This window comes from Aspergillus undulatus (assembly GCF_047715775.1).
Source record: "Aspergillus undulatus strain CBS 261.88 unplaced genomic scaffold BDV17scaffold_1, whole genome shotgun sequence".
In the NCBI taxonomy this organism is placed as follows: Eukaryota; Fungi; Ascomycota; class Eurotiomycetes; order Eurotiales; family Aspergillaceae; genus Aspergillus; species Aspergillus undulatus.
In genome coordinates this window covers 367741-392541 of record NW_027396605.1, presented here as the reverse complement: position 1 = coordinate 392541, position 24801 = coordinate 367741, and the positions used below count along the sequence as shown (strand labels likewise).

Sequence of the window (24801 nt, the reverse complement as noted above, 5' to 3'; positions counted from 1 at the left end):
TTTGCAGGCATCAGAACTGCGGCGCCAAGATATGGAGAGTCAGTATTCTCCAAATTTTGATCCGATGTGCTTGGTCAATGTTGGTCGTCTAACTTCTAAGGCAGCGATCATAATGAAGTAAATGAATTGACCCCTGGAAATAATGACCACGTTCTGGAATCTGCATCCCCAAGTATATGTAAGCTTGTTCCTGGAAGTTCGTTAAACGAGACGCCACCGCGTGGATGGCTGGCAAACTCTCGACCCCTGAGAACCATTGCCTTCTTAGGAATTTGGCCTCATTTCGGCACGTAAACACTTTGTCCTCACATTTATAATTCAGACAATGGGCCTTGGACCTATGGGCATGGAAATTGGTTCAGATTCTGGATCTCAACACCCCAACGCTATAAAGTTCAGCCAAGACACCAGGGGACCCCCATCTAGCCCTAACAGGAAATTGCAGGCCGGAGTCCTATTTCCAACAATGGAATCACCACGGTAAATCGCTGTTCCAGATTCTCTTTCTCGCTGAAATGGACCATGAATGACTTTCCGGCGATCATAGACCACTTTCCTGCTGGTCTCTAGCGTTGTCTTGTCGCATACTCAAGACTTGCACGGGCACGGCACTACGGGAAACCTGCAGATGCACGATCCACGGCTGGCTCAGGAACCCTAAATCATGCGATCTGGGCGTTCGCCTTGGCGAGGCACCCGAAGGAACTCTCGAGCAGCCGCTATTTTAACGCCTCTGGCCCAATCGCTTAGGATCTCTTCAGGAACGAAGCAACGCGAGTGGCGAGCCAATTTTCGGGCAATTGTGGTTAAATTCCGTCCATGGCTAGCAAGCACTACGCGAAACAGGCGCGGCACTACTCCGGCCTGCATGAAGATAAACTTAATTGATGAAGAAGGAACCTCGAGCTCCACTAGCACGGACTCCAATAATAGCGGAGCCAGTTATGAACTGATTATAATTATCTGATGCGATCCAGCTCCTGCAATCTCTAGCTCCCCTCGCTGAGGTGTCGAGACAGCTTTCTCGACAGCACCCCAGCGACAGCGACATTAAGGCCGCAATGGATGCGATCCCAAAATGTGCGGTATGTCTTTTTTTAATAAGACCATCTCTGTATTCATTGCTAACTCTCGTGATCGCGCACAGGCGGCCTGCCTGGTCCAAGCCCTCCCCTCATCGAGCTGCTCCCCCGCCGACATTAGCTGCATGTGCCTGGACCAGCAATTGATATCGCAGACGCTCGCGTGCGGCCTGCAGAGCTGCAGTATTAAAGAGGGCCTGTGTATGTTTTCTTTTCCTCCCCGCTTTTTTTTTTTTTCTATACCTATCTAACGAGCGACGCCTAGTATCACAAAGGGCACTCTACACAGTATGCGACTGGCCAGTTTCAGAAGACAAGGAGCGCTTCCCGATCGTCTTGATTGCTGGCATAATTCTCTCGTTTCTTTCTGTTGCCCTGCGCGTTGCTGTTCGACTGATTACGTCGAATATTGGGCTTGATGATTCTTTGATTCTGTTGTCGCTGGTAAGCGGGATTCCTTCGATGTATTATGCTGGCTAACAGACAATTGCAGGGTGCCGTCATTGGAATTGCAGGCTTGGGCCTTGAAAGTCAGTTGAGTCGACCGAGCGCCCAAATTTCATTACTGACAACCTCCTGCAGACCAGCGCCTTGGACTAGGGGAAGACATGTGGTTTCTTCCATTCGAGGACATCACCAAATTCCTGCACGTACATCTCCCCCCTCAATGCCTTGTCCATTCGAAACTCAACCCCTAACGATAAATGATAAACCAGTACTACTTTACCATCGAAACGCTCTACATCGCCTCGATCGCCCTAACCAAAATCTCCATGCTGCTCCTGTACCTGCGTCTCTTCCCCGAGAAGCGCATGCGCACAACAATTTACGTTACACTCGCATTCACAACGGCTTGGGGAGTCGCCATGCTCTTCGCAAATATCTTCTCCTGCACACCTGTCAGCTATATATGGACTCTCTGGGACGGCGAGCACGAGGGGAGCTGTATCAACCATGAAAAGGTCATATGGTCGCACGCAATCATGAATATTTTCTTCGATATTGCGATTATCGCCTTGCCTATGCCGACGCTGTTTAAGCTCAATATGTCTGTGAGGAAGAAGGTTGGTGTTGTGGTTATGTTCGCGGTTGGGTTGTTGTATGTTCCTCACTTACCCTTCATCGTCTCATCTCTGGAGATGAGATCTGCTTACTCTACTCTGTTTTCTCGTTATTCGTGTCCGGTGCAGTGCTAATCCGTATATCTGAAGGGTAACCGCCGTTTCAATCGTCCGCTGCATCGAGCTCCTCCGCTTCGACATGAATGATAACCCAACAAGTACGTCTCCCCTTCCTTTGGCATACTCAAACAACCAACCCCCCACCTTCCCGTCAATCAGTCAACAACCATACTCATACATCCTCCCCATAAACAGAAAATATCGTCGGCGTCTCCATCTTCTCCGTTGTCGAAGTCGACCTCTCCATAATCTGCGCCTGCATGCCCGGAATCCGCGCCTTCATCTCCTACATCCGTAAAGCCATCTGGGGCGAGCGGAAGACCACAACAGGATCGTACACTTACGGAAAGGGATATGGGAATTCGTCAAGGTTTTCTACGGTCCGACGAACACCTGCGCCTGGCGAGACGTCGAGTAATCTCATTCCGAGGCCCGAGGCTGTGCGGTCTGGGACGTTTGAGACGGATGCGGATGGGTATGGTGATGCGAAACAGGGGGAGTTTATTGCCCTACAAGAGACGAGGGTGGAGAGTCGGGCTGAGAGTCGGGCTGGGAGTCGGAGTCGGAATCGCAGTATGAGTCGGGGTCAGAGTCGGGCAAAGGCTGGGGCTGGGGTTGGGATTGCGATCGAGACGCAGATTGAGGTTGAATCGGAGAGTGAGAGTCAGTATCTGGATCATCGGAGGGGTAAGGCTTGGTTTGATACTTGATTACTTGCTGCTTTCGTGCCAATCGTTTATTGAGGGATGTACTTTTATATTAATATCACTGATGCTACTATTGTGGCCAGGTTACGTTACGAGCATGGATCATGGACTGGGTGAATATTTGCTTTTATCTGTAGGCTACGCCTAACATTCGATACTTCCCTTTTGTATATATCTCATTTCATATCATGTCATGTCATATCTCATTAGATCGCATCAAAGGCAAGGCCTCTTTGAGCCTAAATCAACCCTCAAATTGAACCTTCAGCGCCGTATTCGCATCCGAAACACCCGCCCACTCCAGCGTTTTATTCCACAACGCCTCTTCCCTCCTCTCGCCTTCATCGTGATCAAGGCTATTCCACGAGCTCGAGCTCCCGTCGCCCCTGACGATTCCAAGTGTGTCTTTGTCTTTTAGGTCGAAGTACCCGCCCTCGAATGGGCAGATGGTGTTCGTTGCTAGGCAGACGATATCGGTGGCTGCTTCTGCTGTTTTTATTGCACGGGGCCGCCTTGTATTGCCTTCCAGGAATCGGCGTGCTAGGCTGATGAGTGGGCGGGTTATGCAGTTTGTGATGACTCCTATGGAGAGCGGGAATGAGGTGTTGGTGTTGGTGTTGGCGTTAAGACCGAGTCGCAGTGCTCCAGAAGCTGAATCCGAATGACTTAGGTCTCTGCTCCCCCTTCCAATTCTACTTCCAGTTCCAGTCTCGGTTCTGATTCCAGGGTTGATGTTTACAGCAGCAGCAGTTATAGCGCCCAGAGCGAGATCTTCTTCCAGGTGTCGATTCAGTGCGTGCATCCACATGACTGTTGCTTGTCTTGAGGTCGTGTACTGCTGCACCCCACGGGCTATGTGGTCTTTCTTTGTCGTCTTCTTCTCTTTCTTTTTCTTTGTCTTTTTCTGCTTGTGGTCCGGAATGTCCCACTCCCATTCGCATTCCGATCCCAACTCCATCTCCATTTCCGACTCGAGGTCTCCTTCTCCCTCGTTAACATCCACAAGGGTATTCAAGTCATCAGGAACATCAGGAAAATACCCCAATGATCTATTCCTCTCATTACCCCGCTCAAACCCATCCTCATCCCCAAAAAGGACAACCCTCCCTCCATCTCTCCGAAAATTTCCTAGCAGTCGCATAACAAGCGCCACATGCGATATGTAATTCACCTGAAATATCCTCTCATACCCATCATCCGTAACCGTGCTCTCTTCTTCGTCCCTCCTGTCATAGCTGTTGTTCATGCTTCTCTTCCTGAGTGTCGTCGCGCGTCTCCGTGAACCATTGTAATGAGCACAACAAATTATGCCCGACAACGGCGGGAGAAGCCCGATTTGGATATCTGTTGCTATTGTCGTTGCGAAGTCGTGCACTGAGGTTAGGGAGGAGAGGTCAAGTCTTTTGGTGAGAATTGTGGTGGTGGTGGTGTTGTTGTTGCCGGGTACAGACAGGGGCATGTTGTTAAGGCTGGGGCTGGGATTGAGACTGGTGCTAGCCCTGGGTGTGGGAATCTTGATTCTCTGAGTGTTGCGCGAGGTTAGGATGAGCGTGTAGGATGGGTATTCTTCGACCAGGAGACGGATTATTGCTGTGGCTAGGGGGCTTGTTGCGCCGGTTATGATTATTGTTCCTGCTCCTGCCATGGCAGCTATCAGTACTAAAGATTTCGTGTCCGTATAGCCCGATTTGTGCGATTATTGTCGTCGATGGAGACGAATGCGCGTGGACAAGAAGAGACACGAGACAGCAGCGCAGACAGACAAGTTAAGAGAGAAAGAAAGAGGGGGTTTGATTCTCGACCAGCGGTGTACGTGTACATTTCCTTGACCTTCCTTTGTGTAGCTGGTCCAGCCTACTGTGAGACTAGAGGTGGTTACACGATGCAGACAAGCTTTGAATCTAGCTAGCGCTAATGCATGCATGAGTAAGGACACGTATGGTAGAGCGCAAGGCGAGACATCCGTTTTCTTCGGAGACTTGGCTTAACTGACGGGAGAGACGTCGGGTGTGTCTTCTCTTTTCCTATATAGAACACAGGGAAATGGGTGGGCTATACCTTATTCTTGAAATAGTTACTAGACTAGACCCCGGGTAGGTCTACCTTCTAGGTCTTCCGGGTTCAGTAACAAGCTACTCCGACTAACTACAGCAAAACCAAGACATCTACCCACCCATTTCTTTATCTTACCGACCAAGGATATCTTAGCTTCATAAATAACTCTTCCCACCTACCAGTACGCCACATCCTTACCCCTCTTAGTCTTTAGAAAGCCCGGACGGCTGATAATCATTAAGCCTAATAAGTCTAGACACCCCTGCTTTATTCTATATTATCATTTATATCGTGCCTTGTATCTTGCCAACAATCCGTTGTCTCGCAGTACTCTTTATGTTCTATGTTGGTCTCCCTTGACTTAACCCAACGAAGGACAACGGTGTCGTGTGAGACCGACAAACTAACCCACGAACCAGATGTAAAGATACCAAGCAAGCACTTATACAGTACATTCTGGGTGAGCCCTTCATGATAGTGCGCCCCTCAGAATAATGAAGAGAATAGAATCTCAATTTGGGCAGCTGATCGCGGTTAGGTTGCAAAGACCTCCTGTCGATAGGATAAGGGTTTCTACATAACTCTAGCGGATGGTGAGAACGACCGAAAACAAGCCGTCAGCTCGAAATAACTCGACGACGGGCCAATGGGCAAATAAATAAACCAAAATATCAAAACCAATATTTTGTCTCCATAGTTAATCAGTCTTATATTGCGTCTGAGTGTATCACAACCAGATCGATTCTCAGTTCCTGAGCTGCGTTTGCCCATCATCTAGAGTACCATCACCCCGCGGCCAACCCAGGTAACCACCACCCCCCAAATTCAGAAGTATATTTGTCAACGAAAGACCCTAGATCAACCGCTCAGGCAGATCGGGATTCGATGTAAAGTATCTTCCAAGCGCAACCAGGTCAATCCGTCCCTCCCCAATAGCCTGTGCAGCAGAAGTCGCGTCGTACCCTCCTGCGCCAATGAGCAGAGTATTCTTCAAGTAACCGCCGGAATGGCCAGATAGAGGCAGCTAGTGCAGGTGCAGGTGCAGGCGATGTACTGTCCTCGCCACCTGCATCATTCCCCAAGTCCCTCCTGATAGTCCCCAAAAAAGCACCCTCCGTGCTCAACCGGTCATACCGCGGCTCAACCATATGCAAACACGCCAACCCCCTACTCTCCAATAAACCTCGAAAACTCCAAGATGTCGCGAGACAATCACTATCTTCCGTACCCTGGAGGACATGGAACGGCGCGAGCCAGATCGCCGTACGATGGTGCCCAGCAGCCTCAACAACAGCGTCCACAACCTGCAATTGCGCCACGACATCTTTGATATCGTCGACCCGCCAATCTGACTCGGCACCGAAACCCGTCCCACGTGCCACAATTGGAGGAAGAATGTCCCTCCCCGCGCGTGGACGGCGTCTGTAATGGCTCTCCAGGCACGCGCTTGATGTTCGGTCCAGAGACCCGGGGTATTCGCGAAGCCCTTCCCGCGCCGGTGGATGACTGTTCCTTCGGAGATGAGGAGCGATCTGGTGTTGTGCGCTCAGCGTAGTATGCTGCGGCTGTGGTGTTGTCGTCGCGTATGCGCAGCACTGGGGCTTGGACGATGCGGTGCGTTAGGGAGAGCGCCGGGAGGCCGAGCCAGAGAGTGAGGGGGAGGCGTAGGGTTGTTGCAGGGGGCTCAGTGCATTCTGGAGATTGTTCGCAGGGGCGGAGGGTAAGACTATACCGTGACTCAGGAAGAGCGGTGTTCAGGTCTAGAAAAGTCAGGAAGTTGAAAGATTTGGTATCACGAAAAGGTGGCTGTATCTTGCTAATTATAATCTCTGTCATTTAGGGCACGACTGCCTTGGCGATCTGAACGACTGACCAATCCGCCATGACATGCCCTGTACAAATGCTTATATATCCAGTACTATAGATGGTGCCATTTCTTGGCTCTTGGTATTACGTATCATGTGTTCTATCTCTTCGTGATAAAAAGACCCAAATATTCTCTGCATAGTTTAATTATTAGTTACGGTGAATTAGGGGGACACCAGGGCTCCTCAGCAACGCAAGTAAAACCAAAAAGGGAATAATTGTTCTAGCCCGCATTCAACATTTACAATTAAAGGTCTCAAAGTCATAGGTCATTACACCGGGATCTCCTTGCTCTTTGGCGATGGAAATAAAACCACCATGAAAACCGGAACAATCGCTCTGGCGACGGGTTTTGCTGGGTCGAAGGCCCCGCCGCTAGATGCTCCTATCGGATCTTGATCAAAGAGCACGCATTACCGTACGCTTCTGACTTCTTTGATGATAGGACATTCTTTATTGCAACTGGTAACTAAAGTTATTATTCAAACCCACTCAACTCAGTTCCAAGGATTCCGGCCGAGTCAGCCATATATTTGTCAACCCGTGCACAATCCTCAGAGGCCGGCGGTAGTCCGTCTCCCAAGCAAAAAGCCCACAGAGGTTGATGTCCTCCTCCACCAAAATATAAGTATATGCGACTCTCATCCACCCCACATCCTTCTCCTCGCAGTCATCAATGGGGGTCTTCATCACTGATGTCCAGTGCGGCTACGTGGCACTCGAGGTTCTCGAAGTTCACATCCTCATCAGCTGCGTCAGGGTCCCATGGCCTCCACAGCTCCCATTCTCCGTCAATAAGGTTGACGTAGCCCTCCTCTCCAAACAGCCAATCCGGTTCTTCGCCCGACGCTTTTGCCGGATTGTGAACGATTGAGTCGAGCGCCTCTTTGTCGACGTGGATACAGTACCGGTAGCGTTGCGACGTGCCTCGTTCCGTGTTGGGGCCCTTGTTCAGTTTCCACCGCTGTTGCGGCCCAGCGGGCAAAATGCTCCCGGATGACAAAGCCCCATGTGCGATGGCCGTTGGCTTGGAGAGAGTCTTGGATGCCGGTGGTTTTGTTGATTCTGTACGGGGGAGGGGGGGAGGAGATAATACCTCGTCCAGCGACGCGGTGCTCTGAGTGAAGAGGTCCGGTGAGGGGTTCCGGGTCGTAAAGCGGTGCAGTGGAAACAAGATGGATGGGTCCTTGGTGGAAGGTTTTTATGGAATCTTGTGGCGGCTCGACCTAAGAAATTCAACATCATTGCCCGGTAGTGAAAAGATTGTTCTCAAGCTTCAAGGTCGAGGTGTTACTGAGGTGAATTGTGTAGGACGGAGTCCCTAGGGTACACTGGATGACTAGGACTAAACTCTATCACTTAACAGACCTCCCACAGGTGCAACTGATTTTGGGACAGAGAATATATATCTTACATAGAAGTTGATGACAGCTTCAAGGGCCAAAGTTGAGTAATAGGAAGACCAGTTTGTACAGCAACACATCTAGGAGATGCCTGACCACGAATTTTCATCTACCAAGGGGATTTTGACTATCATACAACGTAGAGGTCATAGAAAAAACGATAGGTCTACGGGATGTAAAAGAATCCTGAAGCGAGTGGTCCATAGTGGATTTAAGATGCAGGTGCCTGAACACAATAAGCGTACGCGTACCCAAGCCAAAAGTACTGGCAGTTACTATCAAATAGTGTTACTCTTAGATCAACGTCCAAAAATGACAATCGGTTACATATTGGATGAGTTCCACCTATAAAGCTGCTCGAAAGTAATCCCAAATTTGGCCTCGAAAGATGAACAACTACTATCCCCCGGCTGGATAGTGTAGAATCTCTGGCAACCGGGTACGATCCCCGTAGGTGTCGGGCCCATAGACGAGCTTGCGGTCTGTGTCCTGGGAAGGATACAGGAGCAGCAAGCGGTTTACTTTGTTTATATCTCCCGCTTCGGCGTGGAACCACTGGTCTTAGGTTCCACAGCGACTCCTTCGTCTAATCCTACAGTATTTATTGGATTTGTCTGCGGTCCGTTATCCATAGCCCCGGGCATAGTACTAGATTTAGATTCAGATGCCCGGAGTCTCGACGATGGCAAATGATCGGATTCCTCCGGTTCGGATTCGACATAACCGTAACCATGGCCCGGGCTATATGGTGGGAGACGGGGGTCAACGATTGAGTTGCCCGTGGATGCGGGCGCCACAGGTGCTGTCCGAGCACGGTCACGGCCGTTTCTAGCCCTATGAGTATACACCAGCGAGCCGGCTTGTTTGTCGTTGGCCTTTTCCCTTTCCTCCCCCTTTCCCTTGTACTTTGCTGCTTCTGCTTCTGCTTCTGTTCCTCTGGTCAAGGGTGCTCTTGTTCTTGTTCTTGATCTTGTTCTTGATCTTGATCTTGATCTTGTTCTTGTTCTTGTTCTTGTTCTTGATCTTGTTCTTGATCGAACTCGATCGTATGACTCTGGCCTTGCGTTCGAAGTCTCCGTCTCTATGTGTGAATGATGCGCCGATCCCTGACTTTCTGCAAGGTCATTGTTCCTAGTGTTCGAGAGAGGGACCCTATGCCGCTTGTGCTGACGGTGTGGTGTTCCTATCGTCGTCGTCGTCGCCCTAGTGGTGCTAGGTTCATATAGACGTACACGCCTCAGCCCCTCCAGACGCAAGCCGTAAATAGTGCCCAGTCCTGCATCGACCAGCCGGTACTTGACGTACTGGGGTAAATAGGGGGCATTGAGATTGCGCAGGGGGAACGGAGACCCCGGTGGTGTGATATCCAACGATATGTAGAGTGCCTTTTCCAACATGAACGCGCACCAGTCCGTGACGTCATATGTAGACTTACGCTCATCATCGCCATCGCCATGTTCACGTCTATGTCCATGAAAAATACCTTCATTGCGGCCCTGCTGACTCCGTAGGTCCGCTAAAAGCTCTCGACGCGCGTTGTCGGTCATGGCGTACAGATATTTTGATAGGAGCGTCCGCTGTCGGCCTAGTCGGTCACCTTGTAAATCGACTTGGAGATCGCACATCCGGGAAAGATGGTTGTCCGCCCTTGGCGTGCCCATGCAGCGATATAGCAGCTCAGCTACACAGCGTACTTCTGTGGCGTAGTCTGCTGATTTACGCGCAACGGCCACAGCGGCTTCGAGGAGCTTGTCATCTGACGTGGAAGGTATCCGCTGCTCCTTCTGGTTTAGTATTTGGGCGTGGTGGTCGACCGGGTTTTCGGTTTTGATGGGGACATAGATCGGAAGGGTGGTAGGCCAGATTGTAATCCCAGGGTAGGAACCGAGTTTCGTTTGCAGGTCCGTTGGCCCCGGGTTGAGTTTCCTCTTTATTTGCTCTTCTGCTAGAACCCAGCGCAGGTAGGGACGCGATCTTGTCAGCTCCGGATTATTCTCCTTCAAACATGTTGCCAGGCTGCATGCTTGCTGCAGGCACCGTTGCGCGATGATCAGGTCCGATTTGTCCGGGATGGCTGGCCAGTACTGGCTGAGTGAATTGCCTACTCCCACGAGGATTTCGAGAACGGCGAGGTAGGTTGATTCGTCGTAGTGAGCGCCCATGTCCCAATCGTCATAGAGCTGCACGAACCCTTTGGGGGAGGCAACGCCCTCGTTGAAAACCATCCCCCAAGTTTTGTGCACCCCTTCTGCCTCTATCGATGCGAGGATGATGTCTCTGGCGTCCCAGACCCGCCCACTGTCCGCAAGAGGCCTGTAGTAATGAGCCCAGTTTGACCAGTAGTCGAAGTGGTGCTCCGGGACGAGGTCTGCTTCGCGTTCGACGTGGGACAGGATCTTGAGGGCGTATCGGGTTACTTGGATCTGGCCACAGCAATTTCATTCCATCAGCACACGATTGACAATAATAAATCGACTTTTGTGCCCTTGCGTGTCCAGGGCATGGGTGGCTTACGACTCCAGAGTCCCCTCCGGCAATTGGCCTTTCGCCTTTCTCTTCTCTGAACAGGGCACGCATTGTTATCTCGACTGACCGCACTGTCTTGTAGGCCTTGTCTAATATTTTGTGTGAGTGCATAGCCGAGAAAGCCATGATGAGGTCGAGATTTGCCATGTAGATGGCCATCTCTGGTTGGCACTCGGCTTGCACCGCCGCGCAGTCTCTTACGAGGGTCTCAATCCTCTGCGACGACATGAACTCATGCACACGGCCATAAGCCCCCTGCTCCACCAACATATCAGCATACTCGATCGCGACTGGCAGAGTATCGAGGAACGGCTCTAGGTTGCTCTGGAAGTACTGTTCCGCCGAGCTGAAGTCTCCCAGTCGTTTGAGGCGTGAGAACTCATCTATCAGACTGTCAATATCGTCAGATACCTCCATCGCAAAGTGGATGGTCACGTCCTTTGTCGTAGATTGGCTCCAGTTGCTTTGCCAATTTGTCGAATTTGTCTCAACGCCTATTACTATTTCTTCTTCATCTTCATCTATTTCTTCTGCTCTTCCTCGCCTTCTGCATCGCCTTCGAGGCGGCAAGCCGCCATAAAAGAAATCAGTCGAAGAATACCGCGTGGAATCATCGCTTGTGGTATCTGTAGACGGAATGGAGTGCGAGTGATCCGGTCGTCTTGAAGCAGTAATCCTAGGTCCAGATTGAGAGACGATTGCTCCACGTGTGTTCGTATGCCGCTCATCGTCATTCAAGCTGAGTCGTTCGAAAATCCCACTTCGTCGGTTGCGAAAAGCAGCAGGATTCTCTCGTCGACGGCTTTGCATGGCTGTCGCGAGAGTCGAGCCGAAAAGCCAGGATACGGATGGTTTGGAGGAAAGCTGCTGAAGGAGAGCCACGTCGTCTTGCCTGGAGATAAGTGATCGTCTCTCGCTTATGGGAGAGTCGGATTACCTTACAGGGATCCCAGGGTGGTGAGGGGCTATCTAATCTTGGCTTCACGAGCATGATTCGTCTCTCCTCTCCTGCTCGCACAGTCATTGGCCCTCAACATATGCTGGTGTTTTCGAGGACTCCGATCTCAGCCTCGCCCAGCTCAGCTCGACGAGGCTGGGGCGCTAGAGGCTAGGCTTGCACTTTTTATCTTTTCTTTTCACTTGTCAGCAATCGCTCCTCGACCAACGCTTCCTTCTTTCTTCCACTGCCTCATTGATATCTGAGTGGTTGGAGGAAAATAATGAATCAAGAAGCATCCCTAGCTCAGGACGGCACACAATCCCCCTTGCCGACATATTCGCGACGCTTCGGCCGCACCTATCATGGCCTTGACAGGGCCGCCTCGACTGGCGCCAGTTTACTCTGTCAGGATATTGGTAAAGTGCAAGTGGATTGCAGGCTTTGCGTCCGCCAATCCCAATGGGGACAATTAGGCACGCCTGGGACTCCTGCGGCCATTGTCTACATGGATCTATGCTTCCACCAGCCACAAGACTGCCGCCTGGCAAATGCCACTGTCCTTATCACACTAGAGGAGCCGGTAATAGCGAGGAGTTCTAAGAAAAAGAAAGAACGAGACGATCGGGACCGCAGAAAGGATGGAGGCACTTCCTCTCTTCTTCATATGACGGATTACTACGGGCCTAAGCATCTCATCGGGGATGCTACGAATGTTACCGTCACAAAGGCCTTACGTCTCGCTCCCCAATTGAATGTCTTCGGCGGTGGCGTAGGCGGAATCAGCTTGGACCACGAGCAAGCTGTGAGCTACAACGCCCGCTGGTCGTTTACCGGGCAGCTGCTACCGGGACAACCAAAGACAACAGGCGCAGGTGCAGGTGCAAGTACCGCCTACAAAACTCTGAAATGGGAGCTCTGTGAGAACGAGTTCGGCGGCCGGTCAAACCATACCAATGTCATCCACACGGGATTCGCCTTGCAGCATACACCCCAACCATTTGTCATACGGATCGAGATCCACGGAAAGCTACAGAGCAAGCGGGATCGCATACGCAACGTCATGCGCACTATGAGATTCCCCAGGTCCAGCGACAGGGACCAGGGCATCAGCGAGACCCTCGTTTGCCCGGATGCCACGCCCAGCAGAATGGCCAAGGCGCTTGACAGGATTGCATTGGGTCTGTCGAGCGATATGGAGAGAAGGAATCTCATGCGCGTCCCGGTCCATATTCCCGATTCGCTGCCCGTCTCATTCACCGCAGATACCGAAGCCAATTTAATGGATGCGCCGCCACTACCACCACAGCCGCTGTCGCCAGCCCAAGTTGAGGCGGTTGCCAGCGCTAGCAACAACCCTATAACCGACCAGCCCCAATCCATGCGACTAAAAGCCAGCAAAAATAATGGGAGCATGCTTCTGGCCCCGGAGGACGTAGACTCCATTTCAACTACCGGGTCAAAGTCGGCAATGCCGGGTTTCTCGTCCTCATCCACGCTCGTAGATGCTCCGCAGAGGCTTGGTCATGCAGGTGTCGAACCCTTAGAGCCCTACATGGCTGCTCTAGAGGGCGCGGTTGATGTCTTCCAAGGTGCTCAGCGACAGCGCATGGAGACAAAGGCGCCAGCAATACCCCCTGCATCCATTGAGGAGCTGGCTCAAGGTCCGCAGCCCGGGCAAGACCCAATGGACTTGGTTTCACAGTATCCTACGTTGGTGCTTGTGCTCCACACACTGGCCAGGCTCTTGAATCTGCTTCTTCCGCATCAAGGTTCCAAGCCAACCGTGAAGAAAAGTCCCATAATTAGAACGAGGCCGATAAATATGGATGGCGAGGCAGAAGGGCATGCCCTAAAGTTGCAAGGCGCACGGCGGTAGGTAGGGTGGGCTCGGAGTTGATAATGGATAGCCTAAAAAAGCATGCAAGTACAGTATCCTCCAGCTGTCGTCTCGACGACGAAATATAGAAAGCATAGGATATAGACTCAAGTACCTTCCAAAGCCGGCTGATAACCTTACGGGGGAGGGGCGCAATCATCTTATCCTGCAGCCACGTATACACCCCTCGTTGGTTTCTCGTTACCAGAGGTCGCTGCCGTAAGTCAGGTTAGGGCAGCGCAACTGAGGGTCAGATTGAAAAGCACAGCCTCGCACTCTCATTCTCATAGCACAAGACGTGAGATTGAATTAAATCCCCAAGACCACCACACCCTCCATCCCCCTTTCCTCTGTCGCTACGTGATCCTTCAAATCATATTCTTGAGCGGGCTACCATACAACATATGGCCAGCCCCTCGCAAACTTCCACGCGATGACTTCGGTTCCCAACGGACAGCTTCAGACCCTGTGGTCGCAACAATTAAAGATCGTGAACGCACCCTTGAGTCTATTTTGAAGACCCCGAGGACCCGCGAGACCGAGCCCAAGATCAAGGCCGAGATCAAGCCCGATACACGACCTGAACGACGCAGACTGTCCCCAATTCACTCCAATTCAGTCCGAATTCATAGAAGCCGACCTTCCTCCCGCCCCAGTGTGACCCTCGCAGTGACCGACTCGGATAATTCTAACAATGACAGCCACAACCACAAGAAGAAGAAGAAGAAGAAGAAGAAGAAGAAACATAGAAAGAAAGAGAATGAAAAGAAGGAGCAAAATAAGAACAAGGACAAGGACAGCCTCACATACCATCATCGAAGACCACGAGCACCTGGACTCAACCTTCTTCACAACTCCTCCCCATCCCCTTCTCCTCCCCTTCTCCTGCCCATCGCCAGAGCAACAATTCCAGCAGAGTCGTCACAAATGCACGACCACATCCTGCACCGGAAGAGGACCAAGGTCCGGTGGTCCACCGTTTCATGAGACTAGACCCCACGAGACAAGACTCCGAGATCCGTCGGCAGGAGCAGGAAATTGAGCGGCTTGAGCGGAGGTTGGAGCGGGTGCTGGCTAGGAGGCAATCCCAAGAACAAAAACAAGGGTAAGATTGAGACAAGAGACAACGACCAGCTGGAGCTGGATGGGGGAGGGAGATACGGCTGGTGAGGACTGAAATATGATACCACAGCAAAAGCATCGAGTGTGCAGCCGCACGACGGAAAAGAGACACGTGGAAGCGGTCGGAGAGCGAGAAAGAAATGCTCAACTCCCACTGGATTGAATGTTCAGACACTCGCCAGAGCTCTCTGGGTTGAGGATTTGGTCAAGGAAGGCACAGCAGGGGCCGCCAGCCATGGAGGATGTGAAGTGGGGCGCAACACGGGCAAGCAAGCGAAATGGAAGCAGGTCGAGCAGGCTGCCCGTGCTGTCTATCGGCTCTCTTGTCCTCGGAGAATGCGCAGACTTGTGCTCTTGTGGCCCGCAGAAAAGTTCGCATGTGTGGCATTGAAAGGGCAAGGACGCGGAGGTCAAAAAGCACCAGAGAGGGTTGGTGTGATATGGCCCCGGCCTGTAGAGCAACTATATGGCTACCCTTTCTTGTGAACGGTATAGACTATCTGCGGAGCCAAGAGTCCACCTGCACTGGACGAGTCCGTGTGCACTGGCAGCTCATTGAGCTTCACATTTGTCCATTGTTCGCACATCAGATGCCCCTTCTTCAATATTATATAGAAGCTTTATAATCATTAATATACCGGATATTAGTAGCACTAGGGTTAGAAAAGTGAGATATTATAGAGCTAATAGTACCTTATTAATTCTTGGTAAGGACAGGTCTTGTACAGGACCAGAAGAGAGCGGCAGTGCGTGATTAGAAGGTAAAAGGAGTGGCCTTCAGCTTTTGTTCTTGGTTGAGTATCAGAGGGCTGTGGACGCTCCTAGCCAAGGATATATACCACAGGATATATATTATATTTAGTAGTCACGCAACTTAAGACTAGAGTAAGAATGCTATAGCTGGAGCCCTAGGATCATCACGATGTAGAAATAGAAATAGAACCTCCCTCGACTATTTGAAGAACATTCCGCAATCTATTACATTGCGTTGCATTGCATTGCTTATTGTGAGCTTAGCCCTTCTCGAAACAACACGGGACGCAACTTTCATAGGAGGAGCTTTTATTGAGTGCTTTGTGTACATGGGGTCAGGACTAGATTGGGAGTCTGCATAAATAATATGGTATGATGCCTAGGAAATCAGCTTTCAGTCATCTCATCAGCTGTCTAGCTCCCTACCTACCTACCTACCTACCTACCTACCTATCAATTTATCTATCATTCTGTCACTCTATCTCGGAAGATGATCAGGAAGACTAACCTTGAGTAGGGCATGCCTCAACACAACTTACCATTCAATACAGAAGCGGCGACCTCGCATGCTTACCTATCTATCTTACCTACAATCCAGGCCTGGAGCAAAGCAAGCAGAACCTTCCATTTCTCCACCCCCCCAACTCTATCCATACTCAGCGCTCACTAGTATCTTCCAGACCAGACCCCGGCTATCTATTTATGAATCTTAGCTTGCGCAGACATTTATGCACGAGCCTCCCAGACCCAGACCTAAAAGCGGAGCTTATACTGAGTACGGAACATAGAATAGAGATATGATATGATAGAAGCTCCCGATCCCATCCCATTCCATCGGAAGGATTCGGTTTCGGTTTCGGATTTGGTATAAACTCGCCTTACTTGTAGGTGGTAGGTAGAGCGCCTGCAAGGTTGATTGCATGCTTCCGAGCTTCCAAGCTACGATGTGACTGTGGCTGTGAGCTCACTGTGAGGGTAGGGGATGGTAGGGGCAAGTTAACTTCACGCTGACCGGTCCGAGCAGGGCGGAGCATAGCAGAGCAGAGCCAGCCACGGGCTACTGACTCAATGTCTACGTTAAGTTAGAATCACCTTGCGGGCTCTTTATGACCGGAGTAGAGGAAAGGAAGGGAAAGCAAAGAAGAAGAAAGACGATTTCTGACCGCGCTTGGAGCATCGTTCCCGCCCGCCTACTGCTACGGTCTCCGCTCTCCAATGTCCTTCAACTGAGCTAGTAGCCTAGTAGAGATTCCGTAGGTCTTGTCTTGTGTGTCTTGCCTTGCGTTGCCTTCACGTTCCAGTGAAAGAGGGAAACAAGAGGGTTCTTCCGCTCGTGTTATCGGAACCTTTACGGCGTCGAGGGAGGCTTATTATAGTTAGGGTATTGAGAGTTCACAAGATAGAAGTTGAGGTCAACAATTTCACATTCACTATGTTGATAATAAGTAGTTAAGAAGACCCATCGAGATAACCCTGTCGTAGGGGCCCATTGGTCATGTGACTTGCTCTCCTCCGCCTCCGCTCTTGCCTCAACAGTATCTAGTACTCCTGGTAGGAGGATCAGCCTGAAATGGCTGGAGGAAGTAAAGCGTATAGATTGGTGCATTGAGTAGATTATTGAATCTCTATCCAGTATGGAATACGTAGTTATAAGTTATACTATAATATAACCCGCACAGCCACACCCCCCACATCAACATGAATAAGCCTGGCTCGCAGTACCACAACAACTGCAGTGCCCCACAAAATTCATACCCACCAAAGCTCAGAGCTCCCAAATCATCCCTCGCTGGATGCGGATCCACCACAAAGAAAATGTACCAGTCATATTCAACAACCCGAGCTACAGCTCATAGTGGATCCCTCCTGACGTTTGATCGGCGGCTTTCAGGTTCGTTTCAAACTTGCAACTGGGCCCGGGGGGTGCGCGAATGGGCGGTCCGTTGTTAGTTGGTATTTTTTGTGGACGTGGAGAGAGCACATAGATGAGTGTGGGAATGTGCGCATATGATGATCGAATCCATGATGTATTTATTGTCATTCATTCAATCTGAGTCTATGCATGCTGAATTATCCGCGGCTGGGTTCCTTTTCCGAGGATAGTAGGAGCTCCTCATCTCGGGCTCATCTACAGGATAACCGTCGAATGAATGTGCGATCATTGACAGTCGATTATATCCCTGCTACATCAGCGAGCCAATCGCAAAAGAAGATCTCAAGTTCTGTTCGATCAAGTCAACTTGTTTGTTCTGAGCTAGTGTACAAGCAATAATATCATAGTAGTATAGTAGTATACAGTCCTCGTCATTTTCGATCTTGAAGTTGCGCCTGCGAAACCAAGCCAATGCAAACTGTATGAGAACACCCGACCATCATGCAAGAAGGACATCATAACATCGTACAAGTATCAATATAGTACAGAAGAATCGTAGCACGGCGTGCAAATAAAACAGTCGTCCCACCCGTGTATAGGATGACAAAACAAAGCAATAAACAGATGAGTCCTTGTCTTTTGTGATGCAGCGATTCTCCCGCGATAATGCAAATCTATGGCTGAATTGGGAAAGCAAAAAGAAAAAAAAAGGAAAAAGAAAAGAAAAAAAGAAAGGCTAGCCTGCTTAATGAATCAATCAACCAATACAAGAAGGTAACAAGTGTAACGAAATTATAGAGTAGAAGGAGACAGAAGGGGGCAGAAGTGCGTCATTCAACGTCGAGGACGCGACAGTGATGCCAGCGATGCCCTTTTGGGGGACAAGACGTCAGTCGTTTGGTGGTGACGTCACTGCCGCAGTTTCAGTCTCCAGATTGACGACCAAATGGAGAAATCCCCATGACAGTCTGGCTTATTCAGCGACGCGATTCCCGATTGGGAAGTGCCTATGACATCAGAGGCTGGCCCATGTCATACCGAGTCACTTGGGCCCAAGCAGTGGAAATTCGAAGCATCGGCGTCCCATTCGCTGCTCCGCGTTGGAGATGGGCTGCCAGTCTGCCACAAACCCCCCCAGGGTCCAGCCATAGTGGCCTGCTTGAGCAGGCTAGCAGCGGCACCTCCTGAGCTGCCTTACTCCCTGCCTCTGCGCCTTTGTTTGCCGGGCCAATCGACCTCCGGGTGGACTACCCGCATGTGCCGTGTCAGAGCATCATTGCGCGAGAACGTCTTTTCCTCCGTGCACAAATGACACCGGACCTTTTGTTTGCGTGCATTATGGATCGTATCCTCGTGCCGCGTAAGGTCGTAAGGTCGCGAGAAGATCGAGTTGCAGGGCTTCCCTGTCGAAGGATTCTCCCGGGTACATTTGTGGGGGCCGGCTTGAGAGTTGCGTGATGCTGCGTCGCGCCCTGCCAGGTGACCACCCGGTGTGGTTTGACGGTGCGCCTCGCGTTTGTGCTTCTGGAGTTTGGCCGGTGACTCGAAACGCTGCGTACAACCGTGGTACGTGCAGGTGTAGGTGCCGCCATCCGAAGACATGTTCTGAGGTCGCTGGATCGGGACGGCTGTCTTGGACAACGTAGGAGAAGTCAAGTCATGACCGTAAACTTCGCTGTTTGTAGACTCAAATCGAGGAAGTGATGCAGGGAACTCTGGAGTGTGATGCAGGTAGTTATTTTGCTGCTGCTGCTGGTGAGACGGTCTTCGGCTTTGCTGTTGAGGCTGGCCGAAGAATGGCTGAGAAGTTCCAGAAGCGGTCTGGTTGTATTGCGTAGGGAATGAGTCCATCGAAGGAAAGCTTGGGGCTGGGTGGAAATTGTTCTCCTGTCGTAGCCCGAGAGCGTCACCGATGTTGAAGTCCGATTGGTATGGAAGCGGCAATCCGTGGTCGTCACCACCCTCGTGAAAATCGCTCAAGACGGCGTCCTTTGGCGAGATTGTGTTTGGCTCACCCTGAGACTGGTGTTGCATTTCCATGCCGGGCTGGCTTGTAGGCATGCTGGTCACAGGCTGCTGTCGGAACGCCTCATTTTCGTACTCCGCTGAGTAGGGAGAGCTCTGCCTGAATGGAGAGCGCTCCCGGTTGATCGAGCTAGGAGACTGAGCCCGGGCGGAGTTGGCCGCCTGGAGTCGGTTTCCGAGGAGATTGTGGTATGTCTGAGGGAGCAGATTCTGCTGGTTCTGCTGCTTAGACACCTGCGGTGTTTGCATTACAGTCGAGTTGAAGAGCTCGTCTTGGATGGCATCGGTGATTGTTCGGTTGAGCTTGGGAACATTGTAGTCTGGAAGCTCGTGTAAATAATTATCCGGCCGTCGATCAGAGAAGTGCTTCTCACCATTGGGAGCGACTTTAGAGTCCTCAACATCCTCAAAGTGATTTTGAGGAGTGATGGGAGAGTTGTGGCTCACGGTTGAAACGGAAGGAGCGTGGGAGTGGGAGTGCTCGCTCGACTGCTGCTGCTGGTTTTGCTGCTGCTGCTCCGGCACAAACGAGAAGGAGCCATCGTGCGACAATTCATTCTTCTGGAACTGAGGAGTCAAGTATGATTGTTGCACCGGTGTGTGCACGGGCGTAGGCAGTGGCTTTGTGGGCGCACTGTTATATGCAGCACGGTTGTTGAACGAGTTACCCGGGGAGCGCCCTGACGAGGAAGGCGTCTGGTGTGAAGCGTTGCCGTTGTACTGGTGTGACATGCGCGGGACGTTGTGGGCGTGCAGGTTGTTCTCCCACCCGTGGCTATTGTTGTTGAGGTACTGCTGTTGCGCCAACATTGGCGAGTTGTCAAAGACGAACTGCGGCTGGGTGTATTGAGGAAGGTAGGACTGCGGTTGCGGAGAGCCGGAGTGCTGGATGTGAATCTCAGGGTTGTAGGAGGAGGCAGGGGTCATTGAAGGAGCTTCGAAGCTGGAGGAACCGTCAAAGACGGCAGAGTAGTCGGCAGAAGCTGCCGTTGTGGCGGGGAAGTGCGATACCGATGAGGCTGGGGAGGAGAGAGGCGATGAGGGCACCGGCGACGGAGGCGCGACGAGGTTGAGGTTTTGGTGGTACTGGAAGGGCGACTGCAAGCGTGTCTGCTCTTGACTCAAGAATTGCAGAGGCAGCTCTTGCGAATAATCGTTGAAGAATTGGTCGTCTTGGATGTAAACGGAGTCGGGATAGTTGATGAAGGGAACTGAGGCTGGTTCTGTGATGGCACCTTTACGTACTGATGGGTGCGAGAGCATAATGTAGTGGACGTCAAAAGAGGGAGTTTTTTGCCACTCAAATATGGAGAGCTGAAGGGTTAAGCAATAGGTCGGCACCAGAGGCCACCACGGATGCAGGAGGGTGTGTTCCAAGAATCGAGAGGCGAACGGTTTATGGTTCAAGCTGAAGGTGCAAGGGTTCTGGAAGGATCGAGAGAGTGATGATGAAAGCGGGAGAGGAAGGTCGGGTTTTAAATCAAGGAGGAGTAAGTTTGGATCTGAGTTAACCTTAGAAGTTAGCCTGAGTCAACCACACTATGACGCTAAACTCTGTCACGGTGATATGATTCCAACTTCCATATGGCCGGTATGGCCTACATGGCAGCAGTGGGGATTGGGTGTCATAGTGATAGGGAACTGACCGAAATGTTTGTTTGAGAGAGGTGGACTGTAAAAGTGTCCGATAATAATTATTGATTGAATGTGGTTGTTGATGTCTGGAGGCAAATTCACGAAAAGACAGAGGAGGAGGGCATAATATACCCCGGGAGCTTGTGTTAGTCCAGTCCACTGAAGCCATGGTCTCTGCGCATCCCTGCTAGCGGTATTATCGCTGTAAGATACCGTAATAATAAAAATGAATTAATCGCAACCCGATTTAGACACTAGTTATTTCTATTTTCAAAAGCAAAGATCGTCAGGCTAGCTGCTTCCAGTCCCTTCCCTCGCCGATTGGGCCTGCATCCCTCCCAAGCCACAGCAGAGATTTTCATGCCATCTGGTCTGTGGTCTACCTACAGAGTACTACTATGTTACCAACTTATCACATGCCTTTGCACGCCATATACTTTCCAAGCCAGCAACATCAGGCGCTCACCTGACTTCTTGACAGTGCCAGTACTCAGATGTATGACTCAAAATGATAGTGCATTGCTGATTCATCTCAACAGCGACATCATCGTAGGTTACAGCCGAGACAGCGCAGCAGATTGGGCAGATAGTCGCGGTACACCCTCTGCAGCAGCCACAGATCTCATTCAGCGCCTGGAGAAGGGAGACGGGGGGCCCGAGCCCGAGCCATCCGAGGATCTCTCTGCTCCGTCTTTGCAGATTCGCTGGCTGGAGATGAATTCCATTCCCAAGCGTGGAGCGGGTCAGAGGGAGATCATGCTCCACTAGAGACAATTTACTGGCTGGTGCGACAGTGGGGACCCGATCGCAGCACAATTCAGCGCACAACTCAGACTAACAAAGAATGCTGAGCCACAATTGATACGATCGGATACGGCTGTGGCTTGACCTTGCGGCAATCTCCAGTTCGGCTTCACCGGTCGCCTATCAACGTCTAGTTTTCTGACAGTTTCTTTTGATGAGCACGTTTTCTGCCTTATTCTGCATGTACTGCGCATTATCCGTTATTCAACTTGACCCTGAAGGCTCAGGGACCGCAACAAAGCCAACCCTCGGAGATACAGCACTTGCTACCTATTGCCGACCGTGACTTTCGGAGTTCTCCTAACTTCCAACTTTCCATACCTTTGTCCCTTGTCCTTACCACCGGGGTCTGATGTCGTAACTCCGGCAAGCTGGTTCCGAGCTAATCGTTCGGTTCTCTTCGGCCGTTACCAGTTACCATAGGTAGTCTCAACGGTGCTAAGGTTCGCTAACAAGGTTCCCCCGACCGGCGGAGTCTATGCCTGTTCCCACTCCGCTCCGACAACGTGGTTTCTGTGAACTCAGACAAGGCTCAGCTGTTACTACTAGGCTGAGAAGTATTACACTCTACCTAACTAGTAGTTTCTACCTCGGTCACCTAATACTATCCCCGGCCTTCTAGTCAGACAAGGCAAGCAGGGCCGACGCTTTCCGCGGTACCGCATTGCCAGTCCTCTACTATGGGCGCGTGACCACAATGGTAGGTACTCAAGAGTCACGGCACGACAACGTGACCATTCGGTCAGACAATGGTGTTGGCATCCTGGCTGATATGTATCACTCGTACTCGCACTAGCTTTTAGTAAGAATGGATACTTGCTAGTCGGTTCGATTCTACAACTTATGGCACATGACCGTTTTACTAGTACCGTGTAGTTGGGGTCAGAAATATGTCTCTACATGCACTCAGGACCGCCGAGACATTGTCTGACTACCAACATCTTCGTCTACAGCTCATGACCAAGATCCATTTGTTCGACAACTTGGCCAATTATTCTCTGTAAACTGTGCGCCTTCATGATTTCGCCGCGCTGAAACGAAATGTTCTGCCTACTATGCGTAGCACATCAAAGAACCCTAACGCTGTATCTACAACTTAGTTCGCTGCCACCCCGCCGATCGATCTATAGATCGCTCAATGATAACCCAACCTACAAGACCAGACCCAATACCAAGATCAAGGTAAAACTCAGTCCCAGTCTCAGCTCTCAATGCCCACCGATCTCAGACTTGTCTCTGCCTTTACCCCGCCAATGAGTCACGTTTCTTCCTAGACCCCTCCACCGTGCGCACGGTAGTGGAGTTTGTAATGATCAACCCCGGACTCAGCCATCTCTGTGGCTTGTGGCTTTCTCAAGACTTTCAAGCCAAAGCAATAGGAGCTCACGAGTGCAGTCCACTTCGACAATTGGCCCACCTACCGAGGCTCAAGCCGCTCAACAGACGGAGGATAGCTGAAACGGGTGGCGATGGCGATTTCCCAGATCCATTGAGATTGACAGAGAGAGACGCAGATGGGCCAATTAGACCAAATCGAATCTATTGCCTACTCTGTAGATAGATGTAAACGTCGTACATGACAGGACTACTGTCTGCTTACCTCAGGTCAAGTTAGGTCAGAAACTAAATCTCTAACCGCGAAGGATATATTCGGCGAGCCCAGCTCGCTTGTGTTTACCATATTTACTAGATCTACCTACCAGATCCCTTATCCTTGGCGCAGGATAAAAAAGGCAGAAAACAAAAGTAAAAAAAAAAGGAAAGAAAGCATAAGGCTACTGCTGGCTGCTGCCCAGCGCCCAGGGAATACAAGGCAAAACGAGGCAAGGCAGGGATTCGGCAGCCTCGCGGCCTGACTGTAGTTCAATCTGACACCTCGTGGCCGATGCAGCGCTGTGTACCCTGTAAGATTCGGCTGGGGTACCTACTCTAAGGCAGGCTAGGAACCCCGAGGCGGGCTGGGGCTGGGCGTAAGAACGCAGTGCAGTGCAGAGCCGACCTGGAGCGGGTAGCCGAGTCGATCGGGATCTTTGGGGCTGGGGGCTGGGGTTCACCTCCAGCTCACGAAACCACCACCGATACAGAGACTGGTACGGCTGCTCCGGACTCCGCATTCCGGAGTGATGCGAGCCGATGTCTCTCTTCCATTATGCTACTCCATCCTGTATTGCACTCCTACTTGCACTCTCGCCAGGGAAGCGTTTCTTGGACACTGCCCGAGAGACCTAGGTTCAGTTCAATCCTTCTGCCTACTACGACTTTTATGCTACTCTACATACATATCCCATGGCCAGTTCATCGCCCCTAAATCCTATGCAGCAATGTAACACAAAAGCATTGCGACACCAGGCCTCGGAAATACAAATTCCGTATCTCAGCCCAGCAAAAACTTCCCTCGACTCGGCCGGTTCGGCATCAACGATCATAGGCCACATGACCGTCCACTCACAATACAACTGTCAGCACTTTATCCATTGCGAAGGCACCATTGCAACAAATGGAGCGACTAGCGCAGGGCTGCTGGAAAATTTCTTCTGGCCCATGTGCTCTGGATGGTCATGCGGAGAGCTGATTGGCTGGCGGGTACTCAGCCACAAAGCCACATTGGGAGTTTGGGTCGGAGATGGGGCTTCCACCTGCATGATGCTGGGGGTGGGGCTGAGCTAGATGGTAATCGAATTCAATGGACATATTATTTTTGGAATGGAAGAGTAGTATGTGAACTACAGAGCAAAGAACATTCACGAAAATTTCTAATCCATCCCAACAAAATCAAGCCTCAAATTCGAACCCCTTTCCGAGTCCTAACTCCGTACTTCCGCGGGGCAGTGTAAATAAAATACGCGGAACCTATTCCTGTACGGTCGCAAACGCATGTTTCTTGGCATCGGGCACTCCGCAAGGGCCTCTTCGCTCGCTGCGCTGTGGAGTTTTAGAAGGCCGCTAGAGAGGT

General features: G+C 51.0%; 6 protein-coding genes across 6 annotated transcripts; 2 read left to right on the top strand and 4 right to left on the bottom strand.

The window, feature by feature from the left end:
* The first annotated feature begins 816 nt into the window (after positions 1–816).
* On the top strand, positions 817–3282 carry BDV17DRAFT_248649 (CFEM domain-containing protein). The gene is made up of 8 exons (XM_073756124.1): positions 817–1085; positions 1148–1283; positions 1348–1526; positions 1576–1612; positions 1665–1732; positions 1799–2181; positions 2294–2361; positions 2459–3282. The coding sequence occupies exons 1-8, from the start codon at positions 1062–1064 to the stop codon at positions 2971–2973; spliced, it is 1410 nt and encodes a 469-aa protein (XP_073621045.1). The 5' UTR covers positions 817–1061; the 3' UTR covers positions 2974–3282.
* BDV17DRAFT_285936 (uncharacterized protein) lies at positions 3215–4615 on the bottom strand (the record flags this gene model as incomplete). The annotated part of the gene is made up of 1 exon (XM_073760804.1): positions 3215–4615. One exon carries the CDS (start codon positions 4613–4615, stop codon positions 3215–3217), a length of 1401 nt encoding a protein of 466 aa, XP_073621044.1.
* Positions 4616–5818: 1203 nt separating this feature from the next.
* BDV17DRAFT_248642 (uncharacterized protein) lies at positions 5819–6871 on the bottom strand. Its single transcript, XM_073756123.1, has 2 exons — positions 6838–6871; positions 5819–6785 (listed from the first exon to the last, which is right to left on the bottom strand). Exon 2 carries the CDS (start codon positions 6171–6173, stop codon positions 5940–5942), a length of 234 nt encoding a protein of 77 aa, XP_073621043.1. The 5' UTR covers positions 6174–6785; positions 6838–6871; the 3' UTR covers positions 5819–5939.
* A 693-nt stretch (positions 6872–7564) lies between these two features.
* Positions 7565–11630, bottom strand: BDV17DRAFT_285935 (uncharacterized protein; the record flags this gene model as incomplete). The annotated part of the gene is made up of 3 exons (XM_073760803.1): positions 7565–8077; positions 9527–10717; positions 10809–11630. The coding sequence occupies 3 exons, from the start codon at positions 11628–11630 to the stop codon at positions 7565–7567; spliced, it is 2526 nt and encodes an 841-aa protein (XP_073621042.1).
* A 410-nt stretch (positions 11631–12040) lies between these two features.
* On the top strand, positions 12041–14623 carry BDV17DRAFT_285934 (uncharacterized protein; the record flags this gene model as incomplete). The annotated part of the gene is made up of 2 exons (XM_073760802.1): positions 12041–13421; positions 14049–14623. The coding sequence occupies 2 exons, from the start codon at positions 12041–12043 to the stop codon at positions 14621–14623; spliced, it is 1956 nt and encodes a 651-aa protein (XP_073621041.1).
* Positions 14624–18578: 3955 nt separating this feature from the next.
* Positions 18579–20672, bottom strand: BDV17DRAFT_285933 (stress-regulated transcription factor RPN4; the record flags this gene model as incomplete). The annotated part of the gene is made up of 1 exon (XM_073760801.1): positions 18579–20672. The coding sequence occupies one exon, from the start codon at positions 20670–20672 to the stop codon at positions 18579–18581; it is 2094 nt and encodes a 697-aa protein (XP_073621040.1).
* Positions 20673–24801: the final 4129 nt, after the last annotated feature.